The following is a 16680-nucleotide window of genomic DNA, read 5'->3' on the forward strand; positions in this document are numbered from 1 at the left end:
GATATTAAATGAATGAAAATTCCACAAACTAATTCAATTGCTAACAATACCTCACAGTTTTAACTTTCTGAGGTACTTTTTGTGAAGGATTAAAATTAATCAGAAAAGGTTTTTCAGGACGCGTGTCAACTAATTTAATAATAAGACCTTAAGCAAACCACGACGGCGTCAACAACGAGGACATGGAAAAAAAGATCTAATTGGCAGAACAATAGCTCAGCTCGTGCGTTTTAAAACTTTGTACATTTCTTAGCCGTTCTACGCAAAACAGCAACGTAAAATCGCCACAACTTTCGTCGTCTGCGAACCGAAACCGCGACGGCAAATTATTTTAATATCCATTTGGAACTCAACGCTTCTCTTAAACTTTATGCTGAAGTTGAGGTGTGGCGCCGTATGAGACGGTAAACACATGCAGCCATTTTTTAAATTCTAATTAAAGGCAGAAATTAATTTTTTAATCAAAGTCTCCCTTGGCGTTGCCGTTCTGACTGCTTAAGGTCTCTATTGACACATTTGTTACCAAAAATTCATTTCGAAAACAATTTTTTGCCGACAACCAGAGTGATTGGAGAAAAAAAAGAGAGAATGAATAAGTTTTTTAATCGACACGATTTGCCCAAGAATACTTTGCTTAACAGTGTGCCCGGCCAGCAAAATAAAATATATCTAGGAAAAATGGCAACGAAGGTAGAGATGTACTCGGCGACTCACGAAAGCGTTATCTTGCCCGTGGATAGAGATAGGAAAATCCGGACCGCACTAAGAACCAATCAGATTGTAGGATTCGTCACCGTGCCCTCTGAGAAAAAAATAAACCCATTTATACTCCTGAGTGGAGAGAGACATTGTCAGAGTAAAGTGTCTTTTCCAAAAACACAACAAAATAACCCGGTCAGGAATTGAACCGGAACCTCTCGACGTGGAGGGCGGCGCGCCAAACTTTGGGGCTCCGCCCTTTTCACTTTGATCTGAGAGAAGGGAGGTCAAAAAACTGCGTAGAATTCCATGTTCTAGCCAGGCCTTCAATGTAATTAGAATTACAAACAAGAAGAGCGAATTAAAGCTCTGCCTCTGGGAGAAGTACTAGAAGATATAGAACAACCAGGCTTAATAGAAGCGTAATCGTTTCGTAATGGTTGAAAGAGGGCTTTTGGTCGGCAAAGATGGGAGGGTGTAGCTATAGGCGATCAATAGTATGTCAATAAGCCTCATTAGGTTACATCGGGGTGTAATCATTGGCTTAAAATTTCTCACATGTCAACTGGTGTTTAACATTTTATACAGTTGGATTGAACGACTTAGTCTTTCAAAGATGAAATGTATCATGTACAAGTCACGATGCATGCAAGCCAAACCCAACCTCATCCATCCTTTAGAGTCGCGGCCTCACTCTAAGTTCAATCTGCGCTTTGCGAGTCTTTTGCGAAGAAAGCTTCCATGCTAAATTTTGGCTTGCATTGGTCCTGCTCATGCTTTAGCTCAGAGGCCATGATCGTGGGGCTGGGAACAAAAAATATACTCGAAGTCAAAGCAGTTCTTCTGCCGCTTTCTGAAATGTTTAATCGCTTCCCCGACAGTCTTAACCTTACGAAGACCAACCACTCCCTCATACCAAGCTTAGAGTGATGCTCAAACATAAATAACCAGACTCTGTCTTAGGAGTCGAACAATCTTCAGTATTTCCACAGTCATTTGAGTTTTTTTCTTTATCGAACAGCTTAAATGCACGTCGATAAAACAACTCATTTTGAAAATGAGCCTCAGAAAGAAAGAAAGATTTTGTCTCATCATTCATTTTATCTTAATGTCATACACTTGCTATCATTCAAATTACTCTTACTGGAAAATATATCAATGAAACTTATATAAGATATCAATATAATTATACATGATATCAGGAGGCTCCTTAATATATATATATATATATATATATATATATATATATATATATATATATATATATATGATTAGTTAATTTGATTCTTTAGGTGACTGAAAAGAACATAAAAAAATCAAGAATTTTCCACAAAATTAAACGATAAAGTTGCCAATCACATGCTAAGCTATTTTGCGTCATTTCATCTCCAAAAATTAAAATATATTTACAACAAAAGTCGCTCTTAGTCCGGAGCTTGGATTTTCCAAAACAAATTTAGTAGAAAGACAACATAAGGTAAAGAAAGACGTTCATAACATAATAAAGTTGCGTGCAGTTATCATCCACAGTGGAATTCTACCAGAACGTTATCGACTTAATTTTTTATCTAGCAAGAACATTCAATGGCGATTATTGCTTTCTCTTTCCGTGAAAGGAGAGTCTTCAGCTGCTCAACCTTTGCCCATATTACAGTAACACTGTACATTATGTCTAAGAAGATTGATTTATAGTCTTGGTAATTAAACAAAGGCTCGGTGGTAAACCTCAAGGGGATTGGATTTGTCTTTGGCGTAACAGTTTATTTAGAGCACGACTTTATTTGGTTGGATAAACTGCAAAAATTTATTTGTGTTATTATTCCAAACTTTCTTCATTACCTGTAGTTGCCTGATTTAGGTGACACGCCCCACCTGGATTGTGCTATCAAAAATACATGTGCCTCATGTAATGGGCGGAAAATTAACAGGTGTTCTCCTGCGGAGTATTGTATCTTTCATACCATTGAATACGGGAGGAATCAAACAAACCTGCTGTAAGGAAGTTTTGATATTAGAAATTTGGTTCAAATTAAATAAGAGTATGAAATGCATATACGTTGCACATACTTCGCTAAACTTTGATATATCGTAAAATATCGAAATCCCCCAACTGTGAATTCGCACAAAGCTTATCCTGTATGAATGGAAGTAGCTAAGTTTGAGACTGCACAAGTTAACCCAATGTCTATGTTTAGACTAAGCTTTCAGCAGGTGGGATGAGAAAATAAAAGAGCTTTCCTTCTTGTCACCGACCTTGTTGATTAAAATAGCTCCCACCTGTTTAGGGAGACAGAAGCCCTTGATTATTAGCCTAAAGCATTTCTGCCACTCCAGAATTAAGAAGTAAGACTTTTGAGAGTTTTTGCAAAGTTATTCACGACAGAATGCTAGAGCCAATAATAGTTGCTCGTTTTTCCGCGAGCTGGTGAATGGAATGGAATTTCTTGTTTGGAATAGCCTTAACGTTATATAATTAGAGGAATTATTTTGAAACTTGTTCCATAATTGTTGTTAAGTTAAGTTAATTTTCGGCGAGGTATACGGTACCATCCTAGTATTTTTTTTCGAAAGTGGTTTGGTTGCCATTCTGGAAGAATTTCTTACCTTAATAAAAAGAAGAAATTTAATTATTGTAAATTGATTAACGTCTCCTGAACTGAAAAAGTTGACCCTTTTTAAATGAATCAGTCCATTCAATTTAAAACGGAGCAAGGATAAAGCAGTTTCACTCACTATAATCAATTAAGTTATTAATCCTTTATTATTCATGTTGGCATGCGCCATTTATATTTAGATATCAGTAGCAGTGGATTCGAATTCTATATGAAATTTATCTCCTACATAGTACGAAATTGCTTAACAGGAATAGTACGTATCTTTTAGGGGATTCAACTGGAGGATCTTAACGTAGATTAGTAAAAGTTATTCACAAGAGACAATTTCAAATGCTTTTTATCCAAAGCCATTGCGCAAATAGTGTGCTGGTCAACATAGATATCTTGCAATGTTGTATGGACTGAAACAGATTTAAAGGAAGAGCTATATTCTCGGCTTCAAATGCTGTACGCACCATTGCTCCGATACTCTGTTGACTGGGTGCACTAAGATTGTGGTAAGAATGCTTGTATAGACCGTGAATTTCTCTACCCAAAATAATGGAATAATGGATGAGATGTAGAATAGATTATAAAAAGTTTAACAACGCGAAGCCTGTGTGGCTGAAGCTCGAACCATATCCTTTAAGAACATGAAGACCTGAAAGACAAACTTCAGCCGAGCTAACAAACCTCTGTATTCAACCAAGTACTTAAATATGTAATTGTTTCAATGCATTACTCTTATTTAAACAATAGGAACTATCAGCTAAAAAAATCATCTAATACAATTTTATAAAACAAGAGGCAATTCATTTTAAAAATTCCTGAATGGTGTTATAGTGAAAATCTTGCAAACTCTGTGTCGTGACCGATGAAAGCCAAAACAAAAATCTCCTGTTGCTTCGTTTCCTAGAATATAGAGCTATGATTTCTTGATAAGTTTACATTTTGAGTTTCATTCTTTCTGCCCTCCAAGATGGTAGCCATTGGACGCTGTCAGTAAGTTCTGCGTTGAAGAACACCAGGATAGAATAACCCGTTGACGGATTTGTGGTTACGAGGTCGGTAATTTGCCATTTTCAGGGTACTTATCAGATGTAGAAGAGGAAATGGGAATCCTTAATTTTATGGTGAACAAAAGAGGATTTACATCTTTTATGGCTTGTTGCGTGCAGTTCAGTGATTCCACGTGCAACATAAAGTTAAAAAATCTTTAGAAAACAATAAGGTGAATAAAAAAAAACTCATTCAAGAGAGAAAGGACTTGCAAATGGTACCAGCTTCGTGCAGCTATTTTATTCCCGACAATTATCATTAGACAAAGCTCAACCAACCTCACGAATTTATATTACCTATTGAAAAACCCTTCTTTCATGTATTCTGTTTTGCTCTATAGGGATTGAAAATTTGCTGAAAGTTTGTCATAAAAGGATGTAACACTATTGAACGAGGGATTTAGTATAGAACATTGTTTACTACTTGAAGGACGTGGGAGGAACAGATGTCGTGATATCCAGAGGTTTTTCGTGGAATATGTGCCCAAATGCAAACTACTCAAATCTTACCAGGCAATAGATTAAGAAGAAGCAAACTTAACATTACAAATATAGAAAGAAAAGTATTGTAAAAGGTGGTGGTGATTAGGGTACTCGTTTCTGAGGAATAATATTTGCCCACATGCCATCAGACTCACAAATATCGGCTGAACAGGTGTGATATCGCGATACCGGTTACAATTTTTGTACTGAGCTTCTCGATTTCAGCGCACGAGGTACCATGTAGGAGGCCGTTCATTGTCTTAAACGAATGAGTTTAATTATGATGTGATACAAAAACTTCAGGAGCTCCATGAAGTTTAACTTTATCATATTTAACATATAATGTTCCTGAAAATCCAAAGTGTCGATGCCCTCTCAAAATGACAAGGTTTCATATTTTCTCTAAAGAGGTACGTGCGGATAACTTTGGCGAAACCAGATTTATTAGTGCTGTAGATAAGTGCGTTGATATTAATAAAAATTTGTGCTATTACTTACATTTTGTTCTTTGAAACTACTTTAGTTCCCTGATGGCTCTGAAGCAGTTGGGAGATGAAAAACGCTTCAGTAAAAGCATCATATGATATTTTGTCAGAAACCAAAGACGTCGAGTTCGTATATCTATTATTAGAAAACCTTTTGCACTTCTCATGCCTTAAGTAATTCAAAATAACAGACGTAATGATTGTATGTCGGGATTCTGTAAAGTATTTAGTGTTAAAAGCTAAGTAACGTGCAGCCCAAGATTCGGAAATATAGTTTTCTCCATGATGATCACTTCTGGAAGTGAAATAATTTGGAGGAGTGGAATTTAAGTTCGCCTTTCATATATTAGGTAAAACTATAACGATTTCTTAATGTTTGCCAGTACCTCTCTCCACCTATATTTCCTGAAGTTAAAGTACCATAGCACGGAAATATTTTTGCATGGTATTGCTACGACTATTGACGATTTGATACGATTCCTCGTCAAGACGAGTGGTTGAAAGTGGAGAAGAAAGATAATCAGCTTTATCATTTTGAATGCCCTTTTTGAACAAAGGGATTAATGATTGCTTTAAAGTCTGAGTTCGCCGCTTACTTTTAAAAGCAGTCTCTTTAACAGTGATCAGTCAAATTTTCTGAACGAAGAAGAAGGCAATAGCAAGATCGTTCTTAATTTCTTTATCAAGCCTCAACATTTTCTTCCAATTTTCTTTCAAGAGCTGTGGTAGAAATCAGAGAGAAGAGGCGATCGTCCCATCATTTCGAATTACCTTATTTTCGAAAAAGAGATAGGTGTTTGCTTTAAATTTCTTGTTCGCCGCTCTCCCTTAAAAGCAGTCTTTTAGTTAGAGACCGATCTTTCAGATTTTTCCGGAAATAGAAATCAAACTAACTTTGGAAGAAGAAGAAGAAGACAATAAGAGGTTCGTTCATATTTCCTTATCAAACCTCGTCCTTCCCATTTTTCTTCTTAGGTCTTAGTGGAGAGGTTAATGATTACACCCAATATCTTCTATAGCTTTTATCTGTTGTTGCCGCAGTGTACATCCACTATAGCTAAGAATTTCACCGTCTGTGCCATTGTCTTGCTTGTGACGAATAAACTTGGTTATTAGTTGGCCATAAGTGTAAGATTTATTTTTCACAGTCAGACATTTGCAAACATAGTTTGTTTTTGCCAGAATTGTCATCGACATTTTTTTTCGAGATAGCTATTAATTAGCATGTAATATCTAAGTTCAAACGCAAGTGTATTTAGCAACGGATATACAGACCTCTGAAAAAATCTGTATGGAACTTAAGTTCAAAGGCCAAGAAAAAAAAATCTTACAGTTTTTGTAAAGCTATTTCAGTTTTTTTTCTTCTCTTTTTCTTAAACGTCCAACAGATTCTTACATCTCATTCAGTTTTCCTTCTCTACCCTTTGTTACGTGATGTTACCGAATTTTAATAACTGCAAGAGTGTCGATTTTGACAGAGGTGTCAATACACTCGCGGCTTGTCAACAAAGCAATTTTTCTTCTTTTGTCTTTGTCTTTGTTCTTAATTTAGCAGTATTAAAAGGTGTTCGTTTCATAAGAGAAACAATCGAAAGGAGGCAGGTTAGAATACTGGTGACCCACCTGAACAGCTTGTGGGCTACTGCAAAAAACACCGCCCTCAACTCTTGCAGAAATCATCCTTCTAGTGGCGGGATTATTTCTCCCTAGGAGCTCATTATAGTTTAGGCTTTTAGGTGTGATAAAGGACATGATTGCTGTCCTACCCAGGTGCAATTATTCATGAATCTTTCTTTGCATGAAAGTACGGAAACCAAATTTACTGTCGAATTGTGGCAAGCCTCAAGTATTATGGAACAAACAGGCGTGTTCTTCAAGAGGCTGTCACAAAGTTGTTTTTAATGATTCCAAAACATATATTGAAAAACCTCTCTGTCTTGTTTGCTTGCTTTTAATAAGCATGCCACTTGGGGTTCTGTCACAGAATACCACTTAAGGAAAAGATCTGTGACTGAATTCAATTCCTCTTCCCTCTTCACGTGTAAATTTTCTCAGAGCTCTAACTGGGGAGTCGTGGTTCACTGCAGGTGCAATTGTTTTCTTTTTCAAAACACAAATCTTCATACCTTCCCACTGGGTGTTTACGATGCCGTTTACGGCATTCTTAAAACAATGTTTTTAAACTTTAAGAAACAAAGCGACAGTATTTTATTTTCACAGAAATCGTGGAACGTGTAAAGTTATTTTCCAGATACAAACTTCTCGAATTAAGTATACTTGCACAAGGGGTCTTAATTAAAGACACTGCAGCAAAGCAACCGTCAACCGCTGGAAATTTTCCAGAACGGTTTGGCAGACGTTAATTGCCGCACTAAACACCATAATTACGCTGTTGTGGAACTTTAAATAATATGTACATTTCCAAAGGAGAAGTGACACGTTTCATCCAAAGCAGACTTTAATGTTGGAAGACAATTTGCTCGGGAATCGCTAAGTAATTAAAGATGCCTCCATGGCGAAAAATATTGCTTTCGTTTCAAAGAGGGAGATGAATCCTTCCTTTTCGTTGTTCTGAGCGTTTGTCCCTCGGTGGGTTGGTTTGTGGGATTCGTTCAAAAAAGAAAAACTTTTGATTGCAAGCAGAATTAAACCACAAAGGAGGCGGTTTGTTTTCATAGGACTCATATCTTTAGTACTTCTGGGAACCGTGGCTTTTTTCAAAGCAGAATGAAGGGAACACCAAGGTACTAACTGTAAAAACCAAGAGACCACTGAAAACTCAGTACAGAACAAAGTCTCGCGAAGCATTGAGCGAGCATTTATATTCGTGTCTTCTTTCAATTCTCATTAACAAATACATAATTTTCAATCATGATCATATATATATATGTATATATATATCTGGATTAATTTTAAAAGTCTATCTATTTGCATTTACAAAATAGCATCACATATAAACAAAATACTAAGAAACTGTCGTTATTACTGAAATATGGTACATCATATCAACATTAACACCTTTCTTGGAGAAACTGCTTTCAAATCATACAAAAAGTGTCTTCATTTTTTAAAATTTTCTGAAATCTCCTTTTTGAAAGGAAGAGCATAGGCAGCAATCATCACACGACAGGGAAGCACGTTTAATAGATCTCTATAACGACACATATCTATTCATTGAATTTTTCCTATAAAATCTTCATAAACCGAAAGTTTTACAAACTTTGCGGGAATATAATCAATAATTCTATTCTTTTTGCTTTCCGAATGTCTAAAAATACTTGACTAAGCGTAGTATTGACGTTCAACGCGAAACATAACAAGCTAATGAAGGATCTGTTAACTCTGTTCATATTTCTTTTAACTCGAGTGCATGTCCATGACGGGCTGTGACATTGTCAACACATTTTCTGACGAAATTAAAGTGGGTGAAGTTTGTGTGGAAGGTAGTCCCGGATGGCCAGGGTGTCCAGGGTGAGGATGATGTGGATGAGCGTGCGGGTGCCCCGGTGGGGGCATCATCATAGCATGGGGGTGACCGGGGATGTACATGGGTTGCGCCTGATGAACCGAAGTTGGAGGCATTGGCGATCTGTAGGCGTGTGCGGGCATTTGTGCGTGCATAGAATGCGGTCCTCCGGTCATAGCTGACATAGGGGGTATTGTACCCACTCCACTAACTGAGGGATCGCCTGTTGGGATATATCCTCTTGGTCCAAAGTGCGGAGGCTGTGGAACTCCACCGTCCATGTGCGGGTAGTTGGGATGAGGAGGTGGGTGATGCTGATCTGGGTAATATCCTGGGGGTGCTCCTGGAGGACCGAATCTCGGTCCCGGTGAAGGAAGACCTTGACCGAGAGAGTTCTTCCGTCGTCTTGACTTAAACACAGTGACAACCGGTGACTTTCCTGCTCTGTTTGAGGCATCTATCATCGGTTGAACAATACGTCTCCTCGCGTTGATGAACCTGCCAAATATACGAAGCAGTTGTAACATCCTGTTACAAAAATGTCGCAAGAAATCAACAAACGTCTTGGCAAAACTTTCCGGCATCAGCTAACAAGAGGAAGTCAACTAATGACACAGGGAAATTAATGTTAAAGCAGCAATGATAATTTTTTTTTTCGGTGTTTATCTATTTCTGTGCCCTTAATAAAAGAGTTTCGAGCTATGAGAGAACAATAGCTGGCATTTATGATATTTTGGTGGATGAAAGATCAACGACTCACCAGTTGTTAACTTGTAGTATAGTAAGTCCGGTTTCCTGAGCCAAGGATCGCTTCTGTTCCTCGGATGGGTATGGATGCTAAAAGTGAAAGTTATTAAAACTCGTTTATTCCATGATTTACTAAAACAATTGAGATGGAAGACAAAAAGATTTGGTCGGAATATGTAGCAAAAGAAAGTGTCGGTTTTAATAACGCAGGGAAATGAATCCCTTAGAGAGGTTTGTCTCTATTTCTTGAAGAAGGATCAAACATCGTAAACGAGAAACGGAAAAAATAAATTTATGACCTTTTATTCACGGTGCTCAGGCAGTTACTTTGCGTGAGACAGGTTATAAAACGCAAGGAGGCACAAACTGGTGCCAAAGAGATCAATGTTCCCACCAGTTTCTTATGAGTTCCTCTGCTCTCAAGAATCAAACACCCACACGGTTCAAGGAGCTTACTAAAAATTTGCCTATTACGGTTCAGTTATCCCTTGAGGCTACAAAAGAAGAATAGGAATTAAAACGTTTTTATATATGTGTAACGGAGAAGAAACCGAGCTTACACTAAGCGTGAAGAAGGATCAAACAGGCGACCTGTTTTGTTCTGGTTCAAAGCAACAAACAACCCTGTATAGTCTTGACACAAACTGGAAACACTGGCAATTTAGTTTTCATTTGAATTTGTTCACCAATAAATCCGAACTAACCCTTAAAGACACAAAATATCTTACCGTTAAATGTTGAAAAAGCCAGGCCTTCATTATGTTAGTTGCTGCTTTGGGAAATATTCCTCTTTTCTTCTGGCTTTTCTTCGATTGTTCGTCGTCCGTATTGTCACCGTTTCCATCTTCCGAGCCAACAGACGTGTTTAACGAAGGGTCTGAAATGAAGAGGCAGGCCATGTTTTCTTTAGAAAATACTGTCGTTACCGAGAGCCACTTCAAAGACCTTATTCTGTTACACGTAGCACTGAGAGAATATTGAAATAGACAGTGATGAATACGACACGTTGTTAAGACGATCACATTTGCAATTTTTATCCCCTCATTCACTTGAATGAGTTAAATAGCACGGACAGCTAGTTTTGCATACAAGAAGGATTAAGGCAGTTGTGACAGCCTAATTTTCTTGTGGAGGCTAGAAGGTTAACACTCTCTGGCTTCTGCCAAAGAGAAGAGGCTTACAGCAACACCTGCTACTCTAGTTTCCTGTCAAAAATCACAAAGACCTACTTGACATATTCCCAGAACTTTTCGAAATAGCGTTATTGGTGTCATTCAAGACAAGACAACCCATTTCCTTCAAATACATATTAGTGAAAACACTCCAACTTCCCATCGAAAGGATGACTGCGATAAGAGACTTGTGATATGCTTTGTTGACTTAAACTTCTGGAGAAAACAATAGAGAGGGTGGAACGATTTTCCTGCAGTTAACGAGGGTGAGAGTGTTTTGGTTCTCAGAACGCCCCACCCCGCAGTCGAGTCTCACCGCTTTACCCCAGTCACTTTTTTCGCAGCATCGCCTGCCACATTATGCCTCTTAAGAAGCGGCAATGTAAATAGTGGGTGGAAAAAGGAGGAAATGTTAGCTCAGTGTCTTGGATTAAGTAAACATCACGAAAGAATGATAAATACTCCAAGTCAAATTTTCTTTCTCTCAAAATGACATCTTTATGAAAATGAGGCGAAACACAAGCAAACATCTGGTTGGAAATTGAATGGAGCTAAAGACAGGATAAGAAAAATAACACGGGAGAGCGTCCACCGCGCGACACAAGACGCATGCTGAGAAGCAATCAGGTTGGCGCTTAAGCCTACCGGATTATTAAAGGCAGTAAAAACTAAATCCCTCTTAGCGTACATGCGTGCATTTGTCACTCGAGAAGAAACATTCATCGACCTAAACTAAGGATTAACCAAAGATCGCTTTCACGAAGCACTTTTCAATCGAGAATCTCGACTTTGTTGATGAAATTTATAACCAAAGTAAGGGTAAAATCCTTAAAAAATGTCCAGTCGATTCTAGAGGAAAGGTCTTGCTTTCAATTTTTTGACAAGGAGCAATTAAGTTAATCGGACGCTATCACCGCGCTTTTATGGCTTTGTTTTCTATCTCTAAAAGCTCCCAAACCAAGATGCGGAATTTGAGCACGATTTAAACTACCTTCAACAAGCTGATAAGAAAGAGTATGGCTAGCGAAGCCTAAAGTCTGCGTTATTTGAGCTTAATTAATTTGTTCAAGGGGCATGGCAAGATAAAAGACTAGAATTTCACCACCATGAGGAGAATCTACTACAGATAGATCCTTGAAATTTGACACCCCTGGTACTTGGATGCTGACAAAAGCCATCAGGTTCACTTAAATACTTACAACAGCCCTTAGTCTTACTAATTCATGTTACTCTTCTTTCACCTGGTATTCGCTCGTGACAGCAATAAAGCTCTTGAAATTGTTTTCCATGAGGCATCTTCGAGAGCACATAGAAATTAGAAGTTCCAAAACCACTTGACGATAACAAAAGTTTTGAAAAGTTAACGATTGAGGAGGCGAGAAGGTCTCAACGAGAAGTGGCGCGCACTAATTTGCGAGAGCTTGTTCTTCTTTGTTTTTCACTCCTAGAATCCCGAAACTAAACCCCGGAGATTGTAGATATAAGTGACGACAAAAGCATAATGAATTATTGGTTGACACTACTTCAGGAAATTACTGGAGGAAATTGCAAGAGGCTATCTTGTCAGATTTATCAAAGAATCAAGAAATACTGTCAAGAATTGAGACAATGACAGAAAGGGATGGTACACATGCACTTAAATGAAAGGCAAGCTATTATCGGCTTCAATATTTTTAAAATACACACATTTTCCAACTTAAGTGAGCTATATGAAATCTTGACAGTGAAAGCTTACGTCGCATAAAGACAAGAAGCTCTTGTCAAAATTGCTCGAATAACTGGCAAGGTCCTGCGGTTAATTAACATTTGAATCTATTCCTAGGAGAAAAATTACTGATTAGAACGCAGCCGAACTTCACAAAGAGTCTTCCTTTTTGACAGGCGAATACTATTTTATAAATATTATTTTGTCCATTAGAAATGATTGCTTCAGTTTTCATCTTTTAGAAAGCTTCATGTTTGACACTTTGTAAACGAAAATGGCACATCTGTTACTAGCTGTTAATTTTATCGTCTCTTCATTGTCAAAATAATTCCTACAAATTCTTTTCTTTCCCTTTGTTTGAATACACAAAGCGAACTAGTGTTGGAAAGGAAAAAAATTTGCGCCGTTCCCTTCACCTTAATTGTAACTTTTCTTTGACAATTAGTGATGTTTGTACTAGAAAATATTCTTGTCACCTCGCAATCAAAAGAAGGCGTTCACCGAATGAGAAGCACGCGATAAGCTATCCGTGAACTTTTTAGGGCTCATTTCGAACCTCTTTATCGATCATGGTCTGTTTATCATTGCAGACAAAAAAAATCACAAAAGCGTTCGTAACAAAGTCTCACACACAGGGTGTTTTGGTTGTTCCAGCAAACGACACATAATGACTATAAACTTATGCATATGAGGAAGAAGCAGCAGAATTTGCATATGCCTTATCCTTTCGCGTCGTAAAACGCGTAAAGTGATATTCTTTTTAATTACCAACAGAAAGAAAGCCTTTATGCAGCTGTGTCAACAGAGACATAAAGCTTTCAACTCAATAAAAGCCCACAAGAATAGACGTAGGGCTGAACCAATAATTTCACTGTTCAATCCCACTCTTTATATAATTGCCAACGTGGATTACAACAATGGCCAAGAGCTACTCGTTTAGCATAATAAAAGCGCGATAAAACAGTAACCCCCGATAAATTCTCGTTTTAGTGATGTATTACTGAAGACAATATTAAAAAGACATCGAATACGGAAACAATTTAATAAAGAAGTGATAGAAATGTCGCTTTTAATAAAAGCTTTAGTCATTTCCTCACCTTCCGGAGTTGTAGGTCCATCGACCCCAGAGTTGGACGGTGGTCGGGACGATGATTGAGAATTGGAGCCTGAACCGGTGGCCTCATCTCCTTGACCGGGTTGCCAGCTCTGGGAGTTTGATGCCTGTGATGAGCGAAGGAAAGAGTCGCAAAGATGAGCGATCGATCGCGTGAATTGCTTGTGTTATCTCTCGAAGCGCGAAGAAACAATTTAAATCCTTTCATATAGTTGACACTAAGTGAATAAGAAAAGCAAAGCGAGAGGTGTAAAAGTTTCGACACCTAACACAGTTTTTGTCACTAGTGATTGTGAAGAGGTAATTGACGAAAATCCCATCTACAAGAAAATAGGCCCGCCGCGCTAATAATTTTACAAGTTAATCCGCCATATCGTTGTTTTCTCCCGGACTCTGTCTAAGAGCGCGGTTGTTTTACCTGTCTAAGGTGAAAACAGGTAACCATTCAATTGTTAGTGATTTTGTCAGGTTGAAAACGTAGAGGTGTGAAATTGATCTTAGATAAATGCCCAGTGTTTGGGACACGAAAGAACCCTTTTTTCAACACGTCAATCCGCCAAAAGAGCTGTCTAGGCTCAATAAAAACTTCTCTCAACTTGACAAAATATAACACCATCACAAGTGTCCAATTGATGGTTTACTAGATGACTTTTGGTGACTTCTTGTGACGGCTCGTTGTACGAGCCGTCTTAAATACAGTAACCACACAACAATTTGTTTTTACTTTCCCATTCAACCTATTGGACAATGAAAGTTTAGAAAACATCGCCGCGGGGCGCAACGTAAATACTGCAGTCAGTGTTCATCAATCAAGTCCTGAGACGTTCGCCCTGGGTCGCGCTGCAGGCAATTCACTTCTATCGCGAGATTGCCAAGACAGTACAGTAACCGTGCGGTATCATCCTCGCGCGACTTATTAATAGCCATTCATCCACTTAGATGATAATGTGATGTTGTGAAAGAAATTTACACCTCCACGAAGGCCATCTACTAGATGAAAAAACAACCATAAGAAAACGGGGCGATAGCGTGGCGTTCGGTCGCAATACATGACACATCAGATTACAGTACCTGTGGCAGGGCGCTTTCTGGCGGTGAATCGATGTCCAAAGTATCGCTGTCGCTTCTGCTTTTGCCGATATTTTCCTTCTCGTCCATAACAAGATCAATGGGCATTTTCCCCTTAAGGCAGGAAATGTAGCGCTTACAGAAGTTGTCACACAGCTCGTGCACCTAAAGGAAGAACACAAGATCTGAATTGGATTATATAGATTTTGTTTTAACAACAGGAACGACTTCCCCTAATTTAAACTCGACTGTAGTGTTAGCTCGAAGAAATACCTTTGAAATCCATCGAATAAAAGCAAATGACAACACGAGATTAAATTTCTAACTAAAGATAAGCGTAATATATGCATTATGCAAATTCTCGTCTGAAAAATGTCTGGAGCCTTTTTGCTTATATACACATATCTGAGGGCCTCGCAGAGCCTAAAGAAATTCTCTTTACCTTTCCGCTTGCTCAACAAGCTTTTATGTGACTGCTCACGGCTGACTAGAAAATGACACCCGCGAATCAACTTAAATAAATATTTTCTTACCTTTTCTAATTCCAGGAGGTGAAATCTCAGGACTTGGATCGATTGAATCATCTAGAATAGAAAGAACCCAAAAATTGGCAAAAAAAAAACAGAGAAAAAGCAGGATTCCGTCATGCTACAGCTCGCGACACCGGGGTGATACAAAGCCCCAAATGACTGCTGTGCGTGTATAAATCAACGTATAAAGGCATCGAAGCATGTGGCAACATTTTGTGTTATTTAAATTCAATCAACCGGGTTCGTATTAATATTTTAACACGTCCACCTTTGAAATGATAGCTTACGGTTTGTTGAAAACAAACGAAAACAACACTTACCAAACTATCGACTTCGTGGTTGGACGAGAAAATCGTCTTGTCACTCCTGAACTGAAAACACAACAACAAACGGAAACCATTATGAGATTTCGCTAGATCATCCTAGTGTGTGACTCGAGAATGAAAACTGTTGCACTTCAAGAACGGTTTTGAACGATCACGTCAGACTAGTATATCACTGGATATCCGTCCCCTAAAGGCCTGGGGGATAATTGTAACTACTGGATTAGAAACTGTGAACATACCTGCTTCGAAAATACCTGGATATCTTCGTTGAACGAAGCGGACGAGCACACGTCCCCACCGACAGCTCCGGGCTCCCGAGGAGTACACGTTGCCAGTTCGCATTTCTCGAAGATGAGTGCCAGAAGAGGGAACAGTGAATGCCTGGAATTAGAGCATTCATGTTAATGAATAGAGTTCAGTTAATAAGCGTTCATTTACCGCGGTGCAAATGAAAAGACTTGTGATCATGATCCTGCAGGACGTCTTGCTGTAAATAGCTTAGACGTGTGCTCTGTGACCGTCATGTGTAACTTTACCTATTTGTAGTTTGCGCGGTTGTCAGTGATCACCGAGATTCTTAGATACAGTCGATCGTGAGTGATACATTTCAGTCGCATGACATGCAAATCTGAGCTGAGAGGCGATCGTAACGTACATACCCATATATTAACTCCTTATCTCTCTTATGAATATCAGAAACGGCGCTCATCGCATTCGACACTCCTCCTCCAGAGGCTGGCGTGTGATGGTACGGCGAGGTAGCGCTCGTGTGGTTCATGTGTTGCATCTGAGCTGAGCGACTGTGATCGTACATTGAGGTTGCAACGTCCATCGCGTAAGAGCCCACTTCATCATAAGGCTGCAAAATTAAACGATCATGTCAGCTGTTGCTTACGTCTCCTGCTAGACAGTGCGTAACAGCAGCGCTAAACAAGCATAAAATGATGCACACACACCGCCAGAAGCCGGCATCACGGGCAAACGGAACGCTCGGTTACTGACCCGTTGTGCCATACGATGCTTATTCACTCAACTCCAGGGTGACGAGCCGCTTTGTGGAGGATTGTTATCGTAAAATTGCTGCAAATGTTTAATCCCGAATTCTGACAATCAGTTTAGGACTGACACAGTTGGATAGCTTTCTAAACTTACAACCCGTCAACTGTATGTAAGGAAAAGATGTGTACGGCCGTCAACACAACTAGTAACGAATTGTCAAGCCTGTCTCGTGGC

At 38.8% G+C, this 16680-nt stretch overlaps 1 protein-coding gene across 5 annotated transcripts in view; it reads right to left on the bottom strand.

Annotated features, from left to right (window-relative positions):
* Positions 1-8112: 8112 nt before the first annotated feature.
* The window catches only part of LOC131775024 (homeobox protein Meis1), a 34650-nt gene continuing 26082 nt past the window's right edge, over positions 8113-16680 (bottom strand). Inside the window, exons 1-10 of one of the 5 annotated variants that reach the window (XM_059091125.2) lie at positions 16450-16667; positions 16107-16306; positions 15687-15828; positions 15442-15492; positions 15125-15175; positions 14595-14756; positions 13507-13630; positions 10261-10409; positions 9546-9622; positions 8115-9283 (exon numbers count right to left, since the gene is read on the bottom strand). In XM_059091125.2, coding sequence (XP_058947108.1) covers positions 8677-9283; positions 9546-9622; positions 10261-10409; positions 13507-13630; positions 14595-14756; positions 15125-15175; positions 15442-15492; positions 15687-15828; positions 16107-16306; positions 16450-16461 — 1575 coding nt within the window. In that variant the 5' untranslated portion in view covers positions 16462-16667 and the 3' untranslated portion in view covers positions 8115-8676. Of the gene's footprint in view, positions 9284-9545; positions 9623-10260; positions 10410-13506; positions 13631-14594; positions 14757-15124; positions 15176-15441; positions 15493-15686; positions 15829-16106; positions 16307-16403; positions 16668-16680 lie in introns of those variants that run through there. The other 4 variants (XM_059091127.2, XM_059091123.2, XM_059091124.2 and 1 more) reach the window with 4 other exon arrangements.

This window comes from Pocillopora verrucosa, chromosome 7 (assembly GCF_036669915.1).
Source record: "Pocillopora verrucosa isolate sample1 chromosome 7, ASM3666991v2, whole genome shotgun sequence".
NCBI classification, from domain to species: domain Eukaryota; kingdom Metazoa; phylum Cnidaria; class Anthozoa; order Scleractinia; family Pocilloporidae; genus Pocillopora; species Pocillopora verrucosa.